Source organism: Trachinotus anak, unplaced genomic scaffold (assembly GCF_046630095.1).
Source record: "Trachinotus anak isolate AG129_WGS33_773 ecotype Australia unplaced genomic scaffold, CSIRO_AGI_Tana_v1 ptg000023l, whole genome shotgun sequence".
NCBI lineage: Eukaryota > Metazoa > Chordata > Actinopteri > Carangiformes > Carangidae > Trachinotus > Trachinotus anak.
In genome coordinates this window covers 6550587-6571757 of record NW_027273874.1, presented here as the reverse complement: position 1 = coordinate 6571757, position 21171 = coordinate 6550587, and the positions used below count along the sequence as shown (strand labels likewise).

General features: G+C 43.0%; 1 protein-coding gene across 3 annotated transcripts in view; it reads right to left on the bottom strand.

Moving 5' to 3' along the window:
- Nucleotides 1-21171, bottom strand: part of nhsl2 (NHS-like 2) — a 131253-nt gene that overhangs the window by 9195 nt on the left and 100887 nt on the right. For 2 of the 3 annotated variants that reach the window (XM_071458939.1, XM_071458940.1), the window contains exons 3-6: nucleotides 14340-14482; nucleotides 12305-12557; nucleotides 1432-2551; nucleotides 175-1339 (exon numbers count right to left, since the gene is read on the bottom strand). In XM_071458939.1, the coding sequence (XP_071315040.1) occupies nucleotides 175-1339; nucleotides 1432-2551; nucleotides 12305-12557; nucleotides 14340-14482 (2681 nt within the window). Of the gene's footprint in view, nucleotides 1-174; nucleotides 1340-1431; nucleotides 2552-3671; nucleotides 3839-12137; nucleotides 12154-12304; nucleotides 12558-14339; nucleotides 14483-21171 lie in introns of all 3 variants that reach the window. The other variant, XM_071458942.1, reaches the window with a different exon arrangement.

The following is a 21171-nucleotide window of genomic DNA, read 5'->3' as shown; positions in this document are numbered from 1 at the left end:
TGCAGCAGTAATTCTGGGACATGAATAGAATGTCTTAAAAATGAGGACATCAGTAATTGTGACAATCTCTACCACCATAAACTGCACTGCTACATTGTTTGGCACCAGGATGTACTCAATAACCCGAACTACACAAACAAAAATAAAGCATTTTCTGAGAGGGATCGTCCTCACCTTAGGTTTCTTTTTGTCTGACAGCTCTGCCAGACATGAGATTGTCATCCTTGAGGGGAGTGTCTTGCTCTTGTCTTGGAGCTCTGGGGCCTCCTGGTTACTGCAGGGAGAAGGAAGTGAGCCTCCATCCTCAGGCCCAAGTCGAATGTCTGGGTCGGCCTCAAATTCAGGCTCTAATGCTGGGTCCTCCAGGAGAGGCTGGGGGTCTGGGAGAGGCGGGAGATCAAAGAGGGACTGAGAGTGGGGGAGGAATGAATGATCATAGGGAATTTGTGGGTTGGTGATAGAATTTGAATCTGAGAGACCCGAAGGACTTGTTGAAGTCTGTGATGGAGGTTTTTTGGGTTTGGGTTTTTTCATGACTTTATAGATGTTGCCCAGGGGCACAGGCCGGTCCACAGGTGAGGCAGGAGGTGAGTCAAGGGCAAGGGGGGAAGTGGAGGAGGGGGAAGGAGACTTAAGGAGGAGGTTAATCGGCCGCTTGGGCAAGGGGGGCTTGACAGCGACCGGTGGTCTGGGTTTTGGTAGAGTGGGCGGAGGGCTGGGGACTTCGCCAAGGTCTCTGCCATGCTGTTCTTCTTCAATGGTGTCAGACGCACCATCGGGGCAGTCCTCCAGGTCACCACGAGACACAGAGCGAAGCCGAACAGTCTTCAGCTCATTCTGGGTAACCACAGGTAATGCCTGTGAAGAGCTGGGGCTGATTTTTCCTGGTTTTGCTGCTGTTGAGGTGTCAGAATGCCGTCTGCTGGCCTTTTGCTTTGGCTTGATTGATGACAGCTCCAGATGTGCATTACCAGGCATCTCAAAGGACAGTCTGGACCTCGCAGCCGGGTCCTTGGGTGACGGCAGCGATGATTTCCTTTCTGGGATCTTCGGGCGCATCTTACACCCTGATGTCCCTAGTGTCCCCTGACCTGCCACTTGACTGAGTGGAACAGTTGGCGTGGGAGTCTCTGACTGGCTGGAATAGCCACTTGATGGAGACATAAGTCCTGGAGGTTTGAAGGGTGAGGAAGCCTTGACATCAGTTTCCATGGAGAACTGCGAGGGCGAAGTGGCTCTGGAGGTGGAGGGAGAGTCAAGAAGAGACTCGGAGCTGCCTCTGACTTTCATACATTCAATCACTGTGGTACCCGTTGCTGTGCTGGACCCTGATAGAGACCTGGAGAAGAGAAGAGAAGAGATCTCAGTGCATATCTGAAAAAACTGCAACAATATTTAAGAGCCAATAAAAAGTGTAATTTTATTTTCTACCTGTAGGGGTCATTCTTCCACTCCCCCAGCTGCCAGTGAGTGGGGAAGGTCAGCTCTGTCTCTCCTTCCCTCTCTGGTGCCTGAACTTCCAGGCTTGGAGGTCCGTCACTGCCTCTATGGCCCAGCTCCCTGTCACTAACATTGGGTTTAGAGGAGCTGGACGAGCTGGGCAAGAGAAAATCAGGCTGGAAGTCTGGGAAGTGGTCCCTGGGGATGTGCAGGCTCTTTGGCCGGCCATCTCGGTAAAGAGCGCCTTCATGATGGATTCTTCCCTCAGCCTCTCCCAGGTTCTTCATTAGAGAAACACTCCTCACAGGAGGTGGCGGCTTGCGCTTGGATTTCTTAAGTGAGATGGAGCGGGAGCGTAGGCGCAACCGACCATCAGCGCTGTAGTCGGAAGCTGTGACGGAGATTGTGTCGGTGGTACTGGCACTGTCTTCAGAGCTCCCTCTAGGATAGAGAAGGGCGTAGTTCTCACTCAAACCGAGGAAGTGGTGATGCTGTTGTTGGTGGTCTGTTATTGCCAAAGCATTCCCATTCCCTGTAGACATGATGCTCCCATCTGGCTGGCCTATCCCACCTTCTGTAAAGCAGAAGGAACCCGAATCTGTGGGTGTGGAAAGGGAACGCTCACGGAACTTGAAGGCGTTCTGTGCTGCTATTGAACGTGCTGACCTCTCCCTCCCTCTCCCTGACTCCCCAACTCCCCCTCCTCCTCCTCCTCTCCCTCCATCTGCTGCAGCCCCTTCCGTCTCGCTCCGCTTCCCCATCATTGCTGCTGCCAGTGAAATCCCCGGCATGATATTCCCTCCTCTCCCCGAAGGGTCGGTCACAGATGTGAATGAACTGGAATGTGAGCTCACCGACTGTCCCGAGCCCACCAACATCACCCTGTCCTGCGTCCCTCCTCCTGCATTACCGATGATGCTGTGCTGTTTGGGAGGAACTGCCGGACCTTTGTTCATGCTGTAATTGTAAGGCTCGTTCCACGTTCCAGGAGAAAAGGTGGAGCCCTTAGGTCCGTTCCAAGAAGAGGAAGGTGTGTTTGAGCAAAGCAGCCCAGAGTGGTCCATGGTGCCTGGGTGAAGTTGGTTCGGGCCCCGCTGCTCTAAAGTATTATCTGTGGAGGAGAGGGGGGAGACGGAGAATTAACACCGCTAAACTGATTATAACAAATTAAACTGACTAATATTGTGAAACCTCATAATAAAAACTCCTCAGCTCCTATCTGCCCCACAGAGTCTCTTGCATGGCTATACCCTTGACAAACATGTATGTCTAAAACATAGTTTATTTAATAGAGTTTTCATCCTGTCTGTAATTAATTACAATTCAAAATAAGGTTATAAAATGTTTTGAAAGTGTCATAGGAATGGGACAAATTAGGGAAATATAAGTGCATCTTCATTCGTAATAGAAAATCAGTTGAAATGTCAGATACACGCTAAGTTCTGCTTTTTCTCACCTTTCTGGAGTTAAAGCCTTATTCAGGTTAAACTCTTTATTTGAACCCTTCATACCCCAAGGCTGAAAATCGCTGTTGCAATGAATAAACCAATTAGGCATGAAGAGATCCTGGCTGCCAGCAACGCCGTCCTTCACTGAGCAAAACAGGTTAGTGCAAATATGGGTGAAAGAAATGGTTAACCCTACATTAATCTCTGTGGGATTTTTTTTTAATTGAAAATTTGGTGGATGAAAAGCAGAAAGAGAAATGATTAAGGTGTTTTCCTGCCAGAGTGACCTCTTTCAATATAGGATTAAGCCAAGTAGGAGTGTGAGCATACCCAGTTAAATCTAACCAAGCTACGTCTATGGGAAATGACAAGTAAAATGAATAATTCATCCACAGTAAAATCAAATGTGTCACTAAAAACTTGATTCAAAGTTGCGGAAGTGTTAAAAAAAAAAAAAGTTAGTTGTCATAGTTATGAAAGGAAATGGGAAAAGTTTACAACGCCAACGAAAAGTACAAAGTGAATCTGCAAAAAAATCTATGTGTTTTTGTAGCCTTCAGAGTTTCATCTGACACTGGGGGAGTAGTTAATGAGTAGAGAAATTTCATTTTGAAGTGACCTGCTCCCTTCTTTCCCCTCTTTTCTCTCTTTGGATGAAGGCGGTACGCAGTTTATGTGAGCAGTAACGAGATCTGCACCACAGGAACACAAGAAAGAAGAAACTGGAGAAAAATAAAGAAAGAAAAAAACATCGGAGGAGGGTAGGAGCTTCCCTACACACACCTGCGGGTAAGGCTGTGTCGAGGTCAGAGTGTGTCTTCCTCAGAGGGAGGTTCTGGTGGGGGGTGTCTGTGACGGGCTCCAGGGAGTGGGGTTGGTGGGGGAAGGGGTTCCCTGGAGAGGGGGACGGGGACGGGGAGTGCTGGAGGAGGTCGACACCGTGGAATTTCCTCCTCCTCCTCCTCCTCCTCCTCCTCCTCCTTCCTACCTGGAGCAGAACAACAACAACGGGGGGGTCGGCGTGAGGAAGGGACTCATTTTACTGGACATGCAGTAAATTTAATAAAACACTAAATCCAATCGTGTTGCTGACATGGCAATGAGGTATTAGATTATGACTCTTGATAGATAGAGATGTGTAGAGCAAAATTTGATTTCATGAGCATCACCTGATTTGAAGGGTGCAGCATCTTCAACTCACATCTCTTAAGATGGTGAAGACAAATAGGATTGGCCACTTTTATTAAACTCAATGCATTTCCCCAGTTAGTCTAAAGATCAGGTTAAAGTGTAACTGAGGTGCCAAACAAACATACACATCACGGTCAAACATAGGAGTGCATTTAGGTAACATTTCAAAAAAATCTGCAAAAACTGTATAGATAAATGCATGTGAAGAAGATATTTTTAATGAATATCCTTTCAAAAATTAACAATAGCTGCACATGCACAAGTGATAATTTTAATTTCTGCATGAAGCAAAAGTTCAGGAAGGAAAATCTTTTCTCCTTCTTCTCTCTTATGCAAATTTCAGCTGTTGCCTTCCTGTTTCCTGCCTTACTCTTAGTTGTTTTCACTTCCCTACTCTATTACAGAGCTGAGTATCCACAAATACTCTCATTGTTAATGTAATTCTCAGATAATAAGCCAGGGGCAAGGCCAGAATGAACAAATTAAGGCCGGTTGCTAATAAGCCCAGGAGGGACAAAACTAAAATGGCTCTTGTGGTAACTCCACAAATAATAAAAGTGTTTCGAGAGCCGAGGCTGGCCCCAAGCTGATAGTTTGAGACCCCTGGTTTAAATCACCAGGAGGGCTGGTCAGTCACTGACATTAATGATTCCTGGATTTCCTGTCACATAGTTTCTAAAGCTTCAGGCCACTGTGCACTCAAAGTTTCCTCAACTCTACCTAAATCAACAGGTTTTTGTCAAGTGACTTACTGACAAGAGTTCACCTCAACTCAAGTGAATGGAAAAAAGAGGACCTTTAACTGATGCACACACAGCTTTGCTTTCTTTTTACGGTCACCATAAACCTTCATATTTATGTTGTACATTTCCGCTGTCATGTTTTAATCCAGAATGACTTAGAGCAGATGTTGCACAGAGCCCTGCTGTTCTGTTGTACTTCCTGTCCTTCCGATGTCTTGCCTGGGCAGACAGTAATCCAATGAGTCATCGCAGGCAGCAGGTACTCACTTGATTACCTCAATGACATGCAGTGCAGTCTCTCACCCATCTGCATAACTCAGTCAGGCTCCTATTAAGCCATCAGCCATGTTTTACATCCACAGTCATCTCTATACGGTCTACTGCTAAAATTTATCTCCTTTGACAAAACAATGCCATTAGGAGCTGTGTTTTCCTCAGTGAGTGAAGACCGGGATGTTAAATCAGAAGCAAACACACAAAAATCAATGAGTCAAAACAGACAATGAGTCAAACGAAGCTGAACTGACAAAAAAAAAAGTGCACCAGCATTGCACAACCAGCGGCAAAACAAACTGAGCTAAAGGTGCAACACAGTATTTACTGAGATACGAAGCTGCTGTGTTCTCATGAATCAAGCATTGTCAATAACTGCTTGTTGTTCAGATGATGAGCCAATGTGACAAAACTGAAAACCAAAGACGCTTCGCTTAAAAAAGGTAGACTCCCAAAGTACATAGTCATTCGGTATCTGTCTCTCTGACTCCACGCCGCCCTTCTTCCGTTTTGTTTCCAGTTGTGTCCTCGTTCCCGTAGCGTGTATCAATTATACATCCAAGCACCGAACAACACCGAATTACAAATGTTTGAATGATCTGACAGACCAAAGAACAAGCTAATAGCAGATAGACGAGACGTGATGATACTCTCTGCACAAAACATTTGGAGAAAAAAAACAATTAATGAAGCTGTATTTTCAGAATAAGACTCAACATTTTGTTTGAGAAACAAAATGTTGAGTTTTGTTACAGAGAAAATCTCATCACAACTTGTTTTGTTGTTGTTCACCCAGCTTAAAAGCCAAATCCAAAATTTTGTTACGTGAGTAAAAAAAAAAGTTCAAATGTTGTTGTTTTGTGCATCTTTGTGATCATTCTGCATATCTGTCCTCATTTTGTGTCTCTTTGTAATTGTTTGGCATACATTTGTGATCATTTTGTGAATTTTTGTGGTTAACCCTTAAGGCCCCCAAGTCTGAACCCGGAGGGCCTCTTCTAATCCATCCACACCTGTGGTGACATCACTAATTGGAAAATTATATTTTGAGACACAAGTCCATTTAAAAATACTGTAACTTCCCCCAGCCATATTTATGTAAATTATAAGCCATAATGAGTTTCAGACAGCAAAAAACATACAATGGAGATCTGCAATGGAGTTTTATTTTGTTGATGTCACATATATTATCACCTGACAGTCACTTTGCTGGAGTTTTTACAGCATTTCAAGTTCAGTTGTGGGGAATGATACAGACATGTACCCTACACAGCTACAGCCAGCAGTAGATATGTGTGAGCCCATTCCCAATCAACAAGCCATTGAAAATGGGAGAAGTTTCACAGTTAACATGGTTCTGGTGATTTGCAGGTTAAAAAAAATTACCTGCATGTCTAAGTTAAAAGCTAGGCTGGAAAGTAGACCTGCTTCCCACTTCACACTTTAGTTTCAACCTAGACATGTAGAGCTCTTCTCAACTGCACATCTCCATATTAATGATCAAAGTTGGCTGGGAGTGTCATGACACTGCAACAGGTGACGGGTTTTTGCAGAAAGGGAATATTGGTAGCCAGAAATCTCATTTCCTGGTTAGATAATCATTAAATCACTGATTTATTTGAGAGCGCGTCAACCCTGGCTGATGAATCATGGCCAATTTATTTTATCAGAGAGAAATAAAAATCCTTCCAGGTCTAAAATGTGGGGATCTTTCCACCCATCTTTCTGCTTCACTCACTGAATACCTGCCTTTTGTCTTTTTATCTCACTCATTCATTTTTCCACTGATTAGTCTATTTAACTCATTCCCTTAGTGGCATTCAATGGCCATTCCCTTCTGTGCATGAATAAATAAGAGTGTTGGGGCTGAAGCTTCTGAAGGCGTCCAGCAGAGACTAAGCTATGACTCAGCCACTGAGTGGAGCTAAATATAACTTCCTTCCTAACTATGATAATTTTGGAGCTTAAAGTCTTGGACAGCAAAGACGTAAAACTGATACGTGAATACGGCAACATATGCACTGCCTGTCTTTCTTTCAGAGCGTTGTCCTCAGTCTCGATCGACCTCGTCTGTGATCAAGCCGCCGTTTGGAGGTTGAGAGTCTTTGTGTTGCTCCTGCAGCCATAAATAATGGACACTATTTCAACTCTCAGCAGCATCATAATGTCGCTTCAGTATGGCCCTGGCTTCACTGCTTTCCTGCCTGCTGTCTTCAGGCAGATTATTTTTCCATAATGGAAGTAGATGGGTTGCACTCTGTCATTGTAGACCCTCTCCTAAAACACATATGTAACAGTTTTAACACCTAATGCCCCATGTAGACACAATAACTCTCCCTGTCACGCCTGTTTCCACAATTAAACCCCCACAACAAATTAGCAACAATGCTTTAACGCTGTGTAACCTTCAAACCTATTGTTACTGTATGATTAATCGGGGGTGCATGAAGGCTGTGTGATACGGTCAACAGCTCCAGAACAAATGAGTAAGTGGATCTTGAGCTGAGACTGTTTCGTCAACTATAGTTTCAAGACTGTCGTCCTGTAAAAAATGAGCCCATAGGTCGGCTTGTGCTGCACGCTATTATGACCCATAGCTACGTTTTGTTGCTAGGCGACATCTAGTGGCCGTAGTAAGTATGGCAGGAGCAAAGGGAAAAGTGCGGTGAACGCCACCTAAAATGGAAATGGGGATTTCAAGGCCTCTTATGAGCAACCATCCATCCGACTGAAGTATCTCTGAATCAGGCAATAAATCTCAACAAGCTCCGGATCTGCTGCTTTGTAGCTGACCCTGATCTTCCTGAGGATTTAAGAGAGAGGACAGTTCATGAGATGAGCGTCCTGATATTCATGGTCAGACCCCAACCAGAGGAGAGAGGAGAATTGTCTACTTAAGTTATAAACAAAAGGTCAATCTCAATTTTACAACAGTAATATATTTGTTCCAGCATCCATTCTGGATCTGTGTTCAAGATCGAAATATAGATTTTTATTTGATCTGGATCCAATCACAGATGCATTTAAAACTGCTGCCCAGTAATGGGTTCATCTAGCCGCAAATGGCACAACGTGGAGACAGTAGGATTTGTCGCAGCTCCGAAAAAGTTCCGCCCCCCCCCCCCCCCCGAGGCGTTCAAGGTAAACTGAGAGGATTAGACTGTCTGCAGCTCAGCAGCAGCATGAATGCCCATCTGTCTCTCTGCTAAACTCCACATTCACGAGTCGTCTGCCTCATTCACCGACTCTCAGCGCACTACATTCAGAACTGCATTCACAAAATGCCTCATTTATTGTCTGACATTCTTTTCTTTTTTTGCTTTAAATTACAACATTTGCAGAGTATTTGTTTGCCTTTGACTTCCCTGTCTCTTACTCTTCTTTTTTGTTCGTCAAATTATGGATAAAATTTAGGTTCAACTACAAATTAACTCCTGCACACTGATTCCAACTGTTTGTTTAAAAAGATAATGTTTCTGCCCGTGGTTCTGTTTGTGCTTGTCATGTCACAAGATGCTTGTGTTTCAGTCTGTAACTATGAAGTTTTACATTTATCAGACACAGTATCTCTGTCTTTCTGTAATCATTTCCTGGACTGGTTTACATTTAGGTCGAGATATCACCAGAGGCTCCTTAAGTGATGTAATTACATGCCTGTAAAGTTATAAATAAAATACAATTCCTCCTCATAAAAAACTAAAATATCCCTCAAATCAAATCAAGAGGATAAAAACTGATATCTGAAAAACAAAAACTCAATAAAGAGTGATACATTTCTTACCCTGTCGGCCTGTCTTTCTCTCAGCCTGCCCTGCATTCACATTTTCACTGCTTACAATGATTCAGTCATTCATGAAAATTTGCCGAAGCGAGATGTGCAGGGACGAAGAAGAGGAAGGAGACTGGGAGGAGGGAGCTGTGAGAAAATGTTCTCTCTTTACCCTTCATTCATTATTCTTCCACCCTGTACCCTTCCATCCTCCTTTCCTCTCCGTCTGTCTTTCCTCAATCTGCATTTCCTCTCCATCTTCCTCTTCACCTCCTCACTATTCCTTCCTTCCAGGCATCAGTTTCACTCACACGCACTTCCTCTGCTTTTCTCTCTCTCTCTCTCTCTCTTTTTTTTTGTACGGAGGAGAGAGGAAGAGTCACGAGTTACCATGGCAACAGCAAGCTGGCTGCAAGCTACCTGTACGCTGGTTTACAGAGAAAGAGAGAGGGAGATGGAGTGAAAGAGAGGCAGAGGCATGAGAGACCGGGTGTCACGGTAACAAACTGGAGTTATTGTTTTTATTTTGTCTTGTTTTTTTTTCCTTTTTTTTTCTTTTCAACAAATCCAGTGAGTGTTTCCCACTCACACGTATTTTCTCTGTAGCCAAAGCCTGATGGATCTTACTCCTCGGTGCCACAGAGCTCCATTGTTGTCCAAAAACTATTAAAAAAAACATCAATGAGCCACACTGTTGCCGTGGGTGACACGGTGATTCATTACTATTAACAAGGGCAGAGTAGTTTAAATTCAATCAGTCCCACACACAACAACCTGCTGCTGTAAAAAACCCACCAGACCAACTAATGTGTATTCATCCACCGCTAAAAATAGTCCACAACAAAAGCATTGTTTTCTCCTGTTTGGGTGATGTTTGCTAAAAACTACAATGCCCAGCTGTTTCAGGAAATTACCACACCTTTTCTAGAAATGAAACTATACATATGTGACCAGTTTTTTTTTTATAGAGGTACTGTTGAAGGAACCAATGGGCTATGAGCCGCGAACCACAGACAGGTTGGAGAAGTTGGAAAGAGTTCTGGTTTTTTGTGAGTGAGAAATCCACAGAATAACGTCAGTCTTCCTTCCTTCCTATGTCTTTCTTTCCAAAAGAAGGGAATACCCACCGAGTACAACACCACAGGCATGCATAATTATACCTGACCTTCTACTCTTCTACACAGTGGGTGAGGAGGGCGAGAGAGGTAGAGCGAGAACAACAGACAGAGGGGGAGAGAGGAGGACAAAGAGAGAAAGAGTCAGAGAGATATTTAACTATAAATGGATATGCGTGAGGAGAAGGAGGGGAGAGGCACCCAGAAACAGAGCAGTTGCTATGCCAAAAAACAAGAGGACCACACACACACACACACACACACACGTGCACGTACATGCACATTCACACATGCAAAGACACACATGCACAAAAAGTAAACAAGGAGGAGGCTTGGTTGAGACAAGTGGAAGCAGGAGTGTCAGAGCGATTGTTGCTGAGGATGACCACAGCATACTAACAGCTCTGACAGCGCACACACACACACACACACACACACACACAAAGACGACACATACAAGTAAAGCTAACTGCCAGAGATGGGCGAGGACGATAGTGGATGTGATCATAGGAAGAAAATGTTCTCGACGTCAGATCTTGTTTCTGCCACGTTTTCTTCCTTAAAGCTGAAACAAACTCATGTCAAGTGGGAATCTGTGTGTGTGTGTGTGTGTGAAAGTCCTGCATGTCGTTATTGTCCAGTCTAACCCTGTGAGTTATCTCTTCTGTCATGAATACAGAAACAGTTCATGCAACAAGGGAACCTGAACGCAAAGAATAAAATGTTGAAGCTTTCCTACTGTTTCCTGCTGTTTTTGATACAGTTGTGCATTTCTTCATAACTTGAGTGGATTTAGTAAAAGACACTTCTTATCCTATTTCATCTGGTTTCTGCCATGGATCATCTCAGTGTATATGAATTACAGTATGTGTCCTTTTCATCTGGGAAAGAATTGATTCTATTTCCATGATGCTTCATCTTCTGGGAAAAACACCCTCTACGTCTGAAAATGTTTCTGTGCGCCCTCGTTCAAAAATGGCTTCCTAAGTGTGAATCTCCTGAGGGAGAAGATGAGATTTGGTGTTTATTTTTCTCCTTGTCCTACTGTTGAAAAGAAAAAAATGAGTAAGAAAGGGATTGGTATAACCATATATTCACTCTGCGGTTCAGTTGGTATTTGGAGATCACATTGTGTGTATTCACAAGTCAGGCAACAGAAGCAATCTAACAGCTGATAAATGGTGATTCATCTCCAATAGGATCTCATCTTCGGGGATAATCTATTTAATTTTGGGTTATTTGTCGGTGAAATTTAATATTGAGGCCATAAATTCTAATAAAAGCAAGCAGAGCCCAAAGCACCTTTCCTTCCCCCTCTGACAGCCCACTATAATTAACCTCGATCCAAACCCTTTCTTCACTTCCACCCCTAATCACTCACTGATCATGTGACCCTTTGAACACGGCTGCAACTAACAATTACTATAATGATTGGCCATTATCGGTTAGTGCTAGTTCGGTTTTTTATGACTGACTAATTGTTTTGTGAGAAAAAGGTGGAAAATGCCTATGAAAAGTTCCCAGAGCCTGAGGTGATGGCTTCAAACTGATTGTTTTGTCCAACCAACAATCAAAAAACTAGAAGACATTCAATGTCCAATGATGTAAAACATTTGAAAAGCAAGAACCAGAGCATGTTTGACATAAATGACTCAAAAACTCAATCAAAATCTTGTTGGGGGTTTTTTTTCCCTGCCAATAAATTAATCAACTAATCGCTTTTAGCACATGAGCATCTCACACTTTGATTGGATAATCACCACCACTTCATAGGCTGGATGCCAGCTGCCTCTGTTTACATGTACCCATTTAAATACATTACTTTGATGGATCTGGGTCTGTCTGGTCCAGGCGATGAAACATTCATGAATCCCCAGAGTCTGTAGTAGTGCCAGCCCAAAAGCTAAGTCAAGGTCTAGGAAATATTTTTCTATCTATACTGATTTTGTCCAGAGTTTCCAATAACTCAATATCATGGAGCCTGAAGTTGAATAAAATATATCTAATACCACTGAAGGTGTTTGAACTGTGTCTCCCCTACAGTGGCCTTTACATAAAGGCCAAAACACAAAAAATAAGTCTTAAAAAATATCCCCATCACCTTAAAAAGGTACCTTTGCATCAGCACCTTATGAATATGGCCATTATTACAGAGAACACTGAGGTTACATCCTCTTTTTAAGTTCATTTGTACTTTTCACACAACCTTACGATTCATTTGGGAATAGAATTAATTTAAGCTAAAATCTGATGTAGAGAAAAACGGCTCAACGCTCCAAATGCCCCCTCCACTTATCCTCAGAGGTTTTTGTTAAGGTATCGTACCTGTGATGTCGAGCGGTAAAAAATGAGCCGGTGTGCGTCTCCCCAGGTGCCAGCGGGGTTTCTCTGCGACGGGCGGCCCGGTGTTAGCGGACGTGGTGGTGGTGCTGCTGCTGCTGTTGTTACTGCTCCAGCCCAGAGGGGGGCGATCTGAGCCGCAGGGGGACGGGGACAGGGAGGGAGACGGGTCAGTCACTGACCTCAGTCCAAACACTGAGGAGGTGGTTTCATCTTCGTAGAGCTGTTTGGAGGCCGGCTAGAGGAAGAAGAAGAAAGACGAAAGGGAAGAAGGGTTGTGTTAGACTGAAAACCAAAACAATGAGCTGAAAGACGCTAAAACATTTAATTCAAATTATTAAAATATGTATTAGTGCAGCTTTAAAAAAAAGAGCTTTTTAAAGTTTTTTTGGTTTGAAAATCACACTATTCCTATATGTATCCACACAACGACACTAGGGATGTTCCTAATGACTAAATTTCCCTGTTGATTAAACAAAATTTAAATTTCAACTTGTTGACTGGTCTAAAAGTCAAAAAACACTCAGAAAACAGTCAAAATTTCCCTGATAAACTGTGTTACCTTTTCAGACCGACATCTTTTGGCAGAAATATGGGAAATGTCTGTTTGGATCTGATTAGCCAGCAGGGACAGAGGCTGACAAGAAGCAGAGACATTGTTGGTTCAGTCCCTGGCGTCAACAGGAAGGTGTAATTCCAGCTGGGAGGGAACTGGCATCTGTCAGCTGCCTGGTATTTAATCTGAGGTATCAACCATCGCTGCCAAATCGCCCTTAAGCAAGGCACTGAAACCCACACTGCTTAGGGGCTGCTGCAATGCAGGAAACACTCCACTTCGCCCTCTCTGATGAAATCCATGTGTGTGTACGGCAGAAATTCAAATCTCGTGGGGATCGGCCAAATCCTAATTGAAATTAGCCCAAACGGAGAGAAAGGCATTAACTTTTTAACAGACCCCTTTAACAGCTTGCTGAAGGAATGGTGTGTCAATATGCGGGAAACGTGCAGCCATCTTGCAGTAAAATCACCGCGGGGGTCCATCAAGCTGCCGTAATGACACAGTTCAGGGAAACAGCCTGAGAACCATTAGCAGCAGAACCAGAGGCGAGAGAAGAACCAGCTCTGAAGAATGAATCTGGGTTCAGTTTGGATCATTTTAGAAGAAGTCAATTACACTGATATTCTGTTAGTCCCTATAATGCATATTTATATCCTCTCAGTAATGCATCCGTGCTTCTGTGTGCAGGAGCTGACTAACAAATAGCACTGATGTCATTTGCTATTTTTGATTTTGTACCACGTATTAATTATATTTCAATCTGGAAGAAGCGAAATCATTTGGCATTTGTTTATGGAAACCTGCTGAGAGTGTGAAGAGGATGATGACTAATTCTGACAAATTTGATGGAGGGGGCGGGACGTACTGTACAATAGTTAGTGGATAATTCGGCTACAGCCTTTTATATCAAAGTGATGATAACAAAAGCAATGAGGCATTTTGTCACAACACATAGAGTTGAAACAGCATTAGTGACACTTAAATAGTAATTTGTTAGCTCCGAGAGGGAAGAATACTGTTGGTGCATTGTGTTACTGATTAAAGACTGAGGCTAAAGCAGTGTCTTCATAAAGTAAATGTCACTTTGACCTTTACGTTATAATCTTGATTTAGTGATACATGAACATGAACACGTGTTTAGCTGCAAGGTGAATTCAGCTTTCAGAAAAAGGTCGAAAAGTGTGCGTTTCTGTGTGTTTTCAAGTGTGGAAAATGATAAAATATGAGGTGGAAATTATTGTGTGTGTGTGTGTGTGTGTGTGTGTGTGTGTGTGGCTTCAAATAGTCATGGGAGAAACTTGTACGTGTGTATGTTTGTTTACCAGTGAGATGGCATTTGGTGTGAGGGAGCCTTGTGATTAAATAAGACAGGTGTAAACCTGAGCGTGCATGTGTATATACGCCTCTGTATGTGTTTCTGTATTTGTGTGTGTGTTTGTGTGTGTTTGTGTGTGTGTTTACCAGGAAGATGAAGTCAGGTCTCTTGTTGCTGAGGGAGATGGGCGATCGGCTGAGCGAGGTGGACGTGTCGTCAGAGCTCTGCGAGGACGGATGCCGGAAAGTCTGACCGGTCAGCTTGGTGTCGTACAACTGCTCCTCAAATTCTGCATGCACCAAAACACACACACACACACACACACACACACACACACACACACACACAAAGCACACACACAAAGCACACAGACAAGAGGGAGAAAAAAAAACAATGAGCCTTTAGGTTAGTGTCAACTTTCTGCAGCACAAAAACAACAGCGCACACAAACACACACGTACACAGCAATAAAAGTCTCACACACCAGATATCTTATTTGCATAGTGGAGATCTAGAACAACTGCTGCTTTGCATCACCCTGCAGTTTCCCTCCTGTGACTCCTGCTGCAGCTTCTGCTCTGGAACCTTAAAGGACTCCTCAAGTTTGTTTTTAATCCTCTGGTGGGCTCCGGCTCTTTCTCTTCTTTCATTCATTCCCTCTCTTCAACTCTCTCTGTCTCTCGTTCTGTCTTTTCTCTTCCTTCTCTCCTCATTTTTTACTTTTTCTCTCACTCCTCTCCTTGATATCTGACTGTTTCTCCCTCTCTGGCAGCTTAGACAACTCTCCCTCAGGCCATTGTAAACAGATTCCTAACCCCCACCTCCTCTTCTTTCTCCCGCTGCAGATACAACACACACACCAACCACACTCCCCCTAAAACCTCTCAGCCAATCCTTTGCCCCAAAACACACTCCCTAACGACTCCCCACTCTCCACTCATCCTTAAAGCCCTCTAACACACACACAAACACGCAGACACACACACTCCCGGCACCGTCCCGCTGGCAGCTTTAGTGGAACAGCAGCGTCAGTGAGGTATAGAGTTTTGGGTTGAACTTGCTCTCCTGGACAATATGGATTCTTTCATAGTTGGCGTGTGGTTGCCTAGTGACACAAGGGGGTGGGTGACAACAACTTCACCCCACCGAGGGGTAACTTCCAGTGTGCTGATATGGGGGATATATAGTCATAAATAGGACCTTTAACAGCACCAGAAAGCATAAATTAAAGCTGCTACTTTTAGCATTTTAGCATTGATAAATATACAAACAGATGACACTAAAATATATTTTTTATTATTCCAGTGACCGGGATAAATTTGAGGGTAAATCCACTTGACTGCTTTACAGCACAACAGGAAGAGGGTGCTTTAAAAGACCAGAAATATATTTAGCTTTCACTATGTTTACAATGAAATACAGAAATATGAGACAATTAATTAACTAATTGAAAGTTAATTAATCCAAACATAATTTCTTTCCTCACATCCCAGAGTCCAAATGAAAAAGCTTGGATAAATAATATTAATACAGTTATATATGATGGTTGAAATGTCCTGCAGCTGAGTTTTCAGTATCTGTGTGAAACAGCTTGACATGATTTGTATAAATCTGAATGCAACACAGGTTTTAAAAAGTATCAGTTTAAAGTTATTCAAGTTATGTTTGAACCGAAAACACAAGAACATTTTCATATCTGGATTCGGAATTAGAGGCAATTTTACAGCCTTACAGTTTCATTAATCACTATTTTTTACATTAACAATGGATCAAATGCTTACATGTAATATGAAAGCGGTCACTTGCAGTAATGAACCCACAGGTAAATTACCTGACTCTATAATAGACGCTTTATAGTGTCTTTCAGCTCATTGTACAAAAATGTACTGTTTCAGTTCTGTCATTACTCTAATCAATGCTCTTTCTAGCAGTAGGTAGCTCTTATGGCAAAAAAAAAAAAAAAAAAAAAAAAGCTCTCATAAACTTATTGCATGCAAAGCGCCCAACACCAAGTGGCAGAAAATAAAGTTAGCAAGTAGCTGGTAAACACAGTAGCTGAACATCCAGATGTTTTTGGAGAAAACAGCAGCTAAAAAGAGAGTGAATACCTGACTTACTCAGAAGATTTCCCCAAAAACAATTCCAAATGAATGCTAATGTTTCTACTGAATGTGTAAATACTGAAGCGTTTGCTTACGCATTTGACTTCATATGAAAATGTTGTGTTTTTGGCTTGTTATGCTGCCCCCAGGTGGACAAAAAGTCTATTCATCTTTCTTTAAATAAATAAAGTTTTAAAAATGGTGCTTTGTCTAAAGGAATCATCGTCATTGTCGTCAGTCTGGCTGGTCATTGTTAAACAGGCCCTGCTGAACCATCTTGCCTTCATTTCAGTGGCCACTGGGCTTTCTGCAGCTTTCATATGGTTAAGTGCTAGAGCTTTCAAGGCGATACAGGCATCTGCTTTTAAACTCAGCAAGCTGCAGTGGTCTTAAGTCTCTGCTGCACAGCCTTCGAGCCTGGTAAACACATTCAAACACGTAGGTAGTTTTAGGGAAAGTTTGGCAGGTGTCAGAGTGAAGTGAGTGCAGGCGACGTGGGAGTGTTTTTGGGTAGTGAATATAGCATCGTGAATAGAAATTAATATACAGCAGCAACACCACAAAATACAAAGGGATAATGATGTGTTTTTCTATGAGGGTAGACAGTCCACCCACCCACAGTTTTTGTGCAGTTTTTAATGGCATCCGGTATCATTGCTGTTGACATCTTCCCTCTGATAAACTAAAAAGTGTCAGCAGGAGGAAAACGTCCATAGGACCTGACTTGTTCTAAGCACAATTATGCCTCGAAACCTGAGAGAAAATGCAGGACAGACTCTGCACCACACCATAACTTTCCCAACCTTAATGGATCAAGATGATGTGCTGGTTTTTATTTCAGCTCCGCCACCGTGCGTCTTGAGAGTTTGAAAACTGGAGGATGGTAGACATTGTTTCACCCAGAGATGCAATCCTTCAAATTAACGGTAACCATGACAATGAAAAAAAAAATGGAGCAACAAGGTTTTCACAAGATGAAGATTTCATTTCACAGGATGCTTCTTGTTTTCTGTCCCTGTGGTGACACTGAAAACAATTTCCCACCACGTGTTGACAGTTAGCTTTTATTCTCCTCCGCTTCATGTGGGAAATACAAACGGCAACGTGGAGAACATGAGGAGCTGGAGGACAGGAGAAAGAGAGGAGGAGAAGCAGCGACACGATTCAGACAAACCAGGAGCTGTTTGGGTGGTCAAGAGGGTGGCTTGGTTTGGATGCGAATTCTTTTAAATTTAAGAAAAGCTGATTTTTGGGGACATGCATTCCCAACGAGGCAGAGGATCTGACTAAGCAACCTGCCCGCTCTCAGCCCGAGGCTAGCATTCCTGTGCAAACTCAAACCAATTTAATCTCGTTGGAATTAAAGCTCCCACACAAGGACTTTCTCATTAATCCCAATGAGTATCATGCAAACTCTGCTAACTCAAAAACAGTTAGTGTAACGCTGCTGCATCGTGACTCACAGTGGCTGCTGTGCTGCAGCTGCCATGCTTTTATTGCTAAATGCTATTCCATTTTCTAATAAGTCACCAATTAGTGGTTTGTAGGTTATAACTCCTTAATTTAATTTATCAATGGGCAATAAATTGTTTACTATTTCTTTTGACCCTTTGATACAAACGTCTGGGTTGCCAGGTTGTGAAAAATATTCTGCTTCTTTATCCTCCTCCATCAGTTCAACACACCAACCATCTCTAACCAAAATTCAGTTATTAAAAATGTATTACAGCTACAAACTTTATGGATTATTACTTATGTTTATAAATGACTTAAACTCATTTATTACCTGTTCGTGTTTTAGTGAGAAATCAGGCCTTTTCATATGATGACTTAAAGGTCCCATATATAAAGGTAGATGTCCATGTCTATTTTGATTATAAAGCAGGTCTAGGTTCTATATTAATACTGTGAAAGTATCAAAGCCTCAGTCCACAGAGAAATGCACACAGCCTGTATTCAGAAACTGAGCCTTAAAACCAGCCGTCAGGACTTCTGTAACTTTGTGATGTCACAACAAAGCAGTCACTGCTCTCAGCCATGTCCCAAGCCCTGCCCACCTGGACCCACCATCCAACCTTGCAGGATTTGGTTTCTCTGAGTGTTTACCTGAAATCTGCTTTTGATTTAGTCACTCAGAAAACAATCAGCCAATCAGAAGACAGGCTCAGAATCTCTCTTCTGAATGACTCACTGACCTGAGAGCTCCAGAGAAGCCTGAGAGAAGAGATAAAAAACTACACTGAGACGGTTTTTGGTTCTTAAAACCACAATTATATCTTCTTATGGATATCGCTACAACATAACACTTCAAATAAATCACAGGTAAAGTGTAAGATATGGGACCTTTAACTAGCATTAGCAACGGCTGATTTAATGGCGTCTTCTTCTTTGTTGTGATATTTCAAATTAATTGTGTGAAGGTGGGATCTATCCTCTCTCTTCTTGCCAGAATGCAAATATGTGTGCATCACATTCTCTCTAGTTGAAACTGAAGTTTTGAACATAAATATTAATGATGACAGGATGAACTGAGAACTTTGTTTGTTCGCCGCATTTGCCAATTCCTTGGGAAACTGTTAGATGTTTCACTTTGTAAGCGCTTGCTTCCCTGGCTATTTGTATTCATAGAGGCATATTATACACACCCGGTGCTCGTGATAGAGAACTGTCTATTTTGCAGTGTTCAAAATAATTGATTAAAAACTGCCTGACTGCTGCATGCAAAAACAGCAGGATCAGCCGGATAGTAAACAGTGAGCAGAAGCCAAAACTCGTCTCATCCAGACTCTGCAGCAGGCCCCAAAGAAGTGAGGCGTCAGCAAGAGTCCGAAGACACAGGGGGTAAACAGACGGATAAGGAAGAGGAGGAAGAGATGCGAGAGGTGAAAGAGAAGCTGATTAGAAAACACAAGTATGACGCAGAGGAGGAAAAGGACATAGGAGAAGAGCATGAAGAAGAGGCATAGGTGGGTGAAGATGAGGCAGAGGAGGAAGTAGGGGATGGGAATGGGAGGAAAAAAAGTTTTCAGGAAGCAGACAAAGAAAAAGCAGCAAGGGCTCATTAAAGAGATGCAGAAGAAGGGGAAATAATAAGAGGGGTGATGAAAAGGGTGCATATAAAATGAGGGGAAAAAGAAATCAAGAGGCTAAGTTGAATAAAGAGACAGATGAAGAAAAATAGCATTAGAGGCACAGTAGAAGGTAAAGAGGTATAGCTGTTGAAAAGTGAGGAGAGAAAATGCAGAGAAATCAACAGACACAGCAATAATAAGAAGGGGGCACAGTAAGAGGCAGAAACTGATTAGGAAAAGGCAGAAGAAGAAGACCAGAAGAAGATGTAGGTGGATAAAGAAGATAGAAGACACACAAGAAACACAAAAAAAGTTAAAGAAGAGACCAAAAAAGACAAGGTAGGTGGAGAAAAGAAGAGGATGGAAGAAGAGGAAGAGGAGGAGGAGGAGGGAGGGAATTCACACAACATAGCGCCAATGAGGCCCAATCTGTCGAAACGAACAGCACTAACAGGGGAGGAGATGCCGGCAGAGTTGGCTCAGGACCTAAAGGTGGGTGATTGGAAGAGAAAAATAGGACCCAACATGCTTCTGATTAATCTCACATCTAAAAGTGTTGGGTGTTGCTTAACTTGTTCCAGCAGCATAAATGGTGGGTTAGTTAAAGCGCCTCTTTGTAAGATGGAGCACTTTAAAAATAATCAGATAAGAAAGAAAAACCTTTTGTTTGTGACTATCCTCCTCCAGCATAACTTTTTTAGTGGCTTCTGGTTAATTAAAGGAACGATTCAACACATGTTTACACACTCATGCCGCAATGCATCCCTATGAATAACCCAGTAACATAGCAGAAGCAGTTCTGCTGCTTAAACTTTTACTTCTGCATGCAGGACTTGCAGTGAATTGCAAATTTTACTTACATAATGGCTCTGGATTCTTCCCAAGTTACAGTTCAGTGACATCTTGGTAGCAATTTAAAAACACTGAAGGGTTAAAAGTTTGGAAATGATCACTACGGCCTGTGCACGGTGAGCCCAACAAGCAGCAGCGCTAAAGCAGAAAAGAGAGGGAAGGTAAACAGTTGTAGATCCATGCTTCAGATAGCAGCCAGGCTCCAGTGACTGCAGCTCCGCTACATGACTGCAGGGTACTGTGGTGGCAGGATGGAGGGAGGGGGGAGGAGGGAAGCTATTGGTGTTCGGGGTGTAAAGGTATGCCGGTCACTCCCACTAATGCACACACACACACACACACACACACACACACACACACACACATGCAGCAGTTAAAGATACCCCACCCCCTTCCTCTTTCCAGACAAGCAGACCAAGCACTCATGCATCACTAACCTGTGTATTGTGTGTGTTTATGTGTGTGCGCAAGTGTATCCCTCATTCAGGTGTTTGTGTGCTTGTGTTGTGAGTGGACAAAAGTGCACATTCTTCTCTTGTATACTCACATGTGGGCATTTGTGCAAATAAGATAACTTTTAACAACTCACATGTGTATCAGGACGGACAAATGAGGATCTTTGTGTGTGTTTGTGAGTGTGTTTGTGAGTGTACAGTGCACCCATTCACAGATAAACCCAACCATCCTTGACAATATGCGCCCGGGTCGTGTCAAATTTGGGTCACCCTTTCTTTGCCCCTCCAGGAAGACGAAGAGGGGTGGGGGGGGCAGAAATGAACAATACCCCCCTTTCACCGCAACCGGAGCGTTTGTTTGTCTGTGTACACTACGCGCACGCTGCCACGGATGTGCACGCACCAGTATTCATGACATGTCTTCGTCCTTGTGATTTAACATGCACAATTGATCAATCCATTACTGGGAAAATGGGGGCTAGTGTTTGTTTGAGCGTG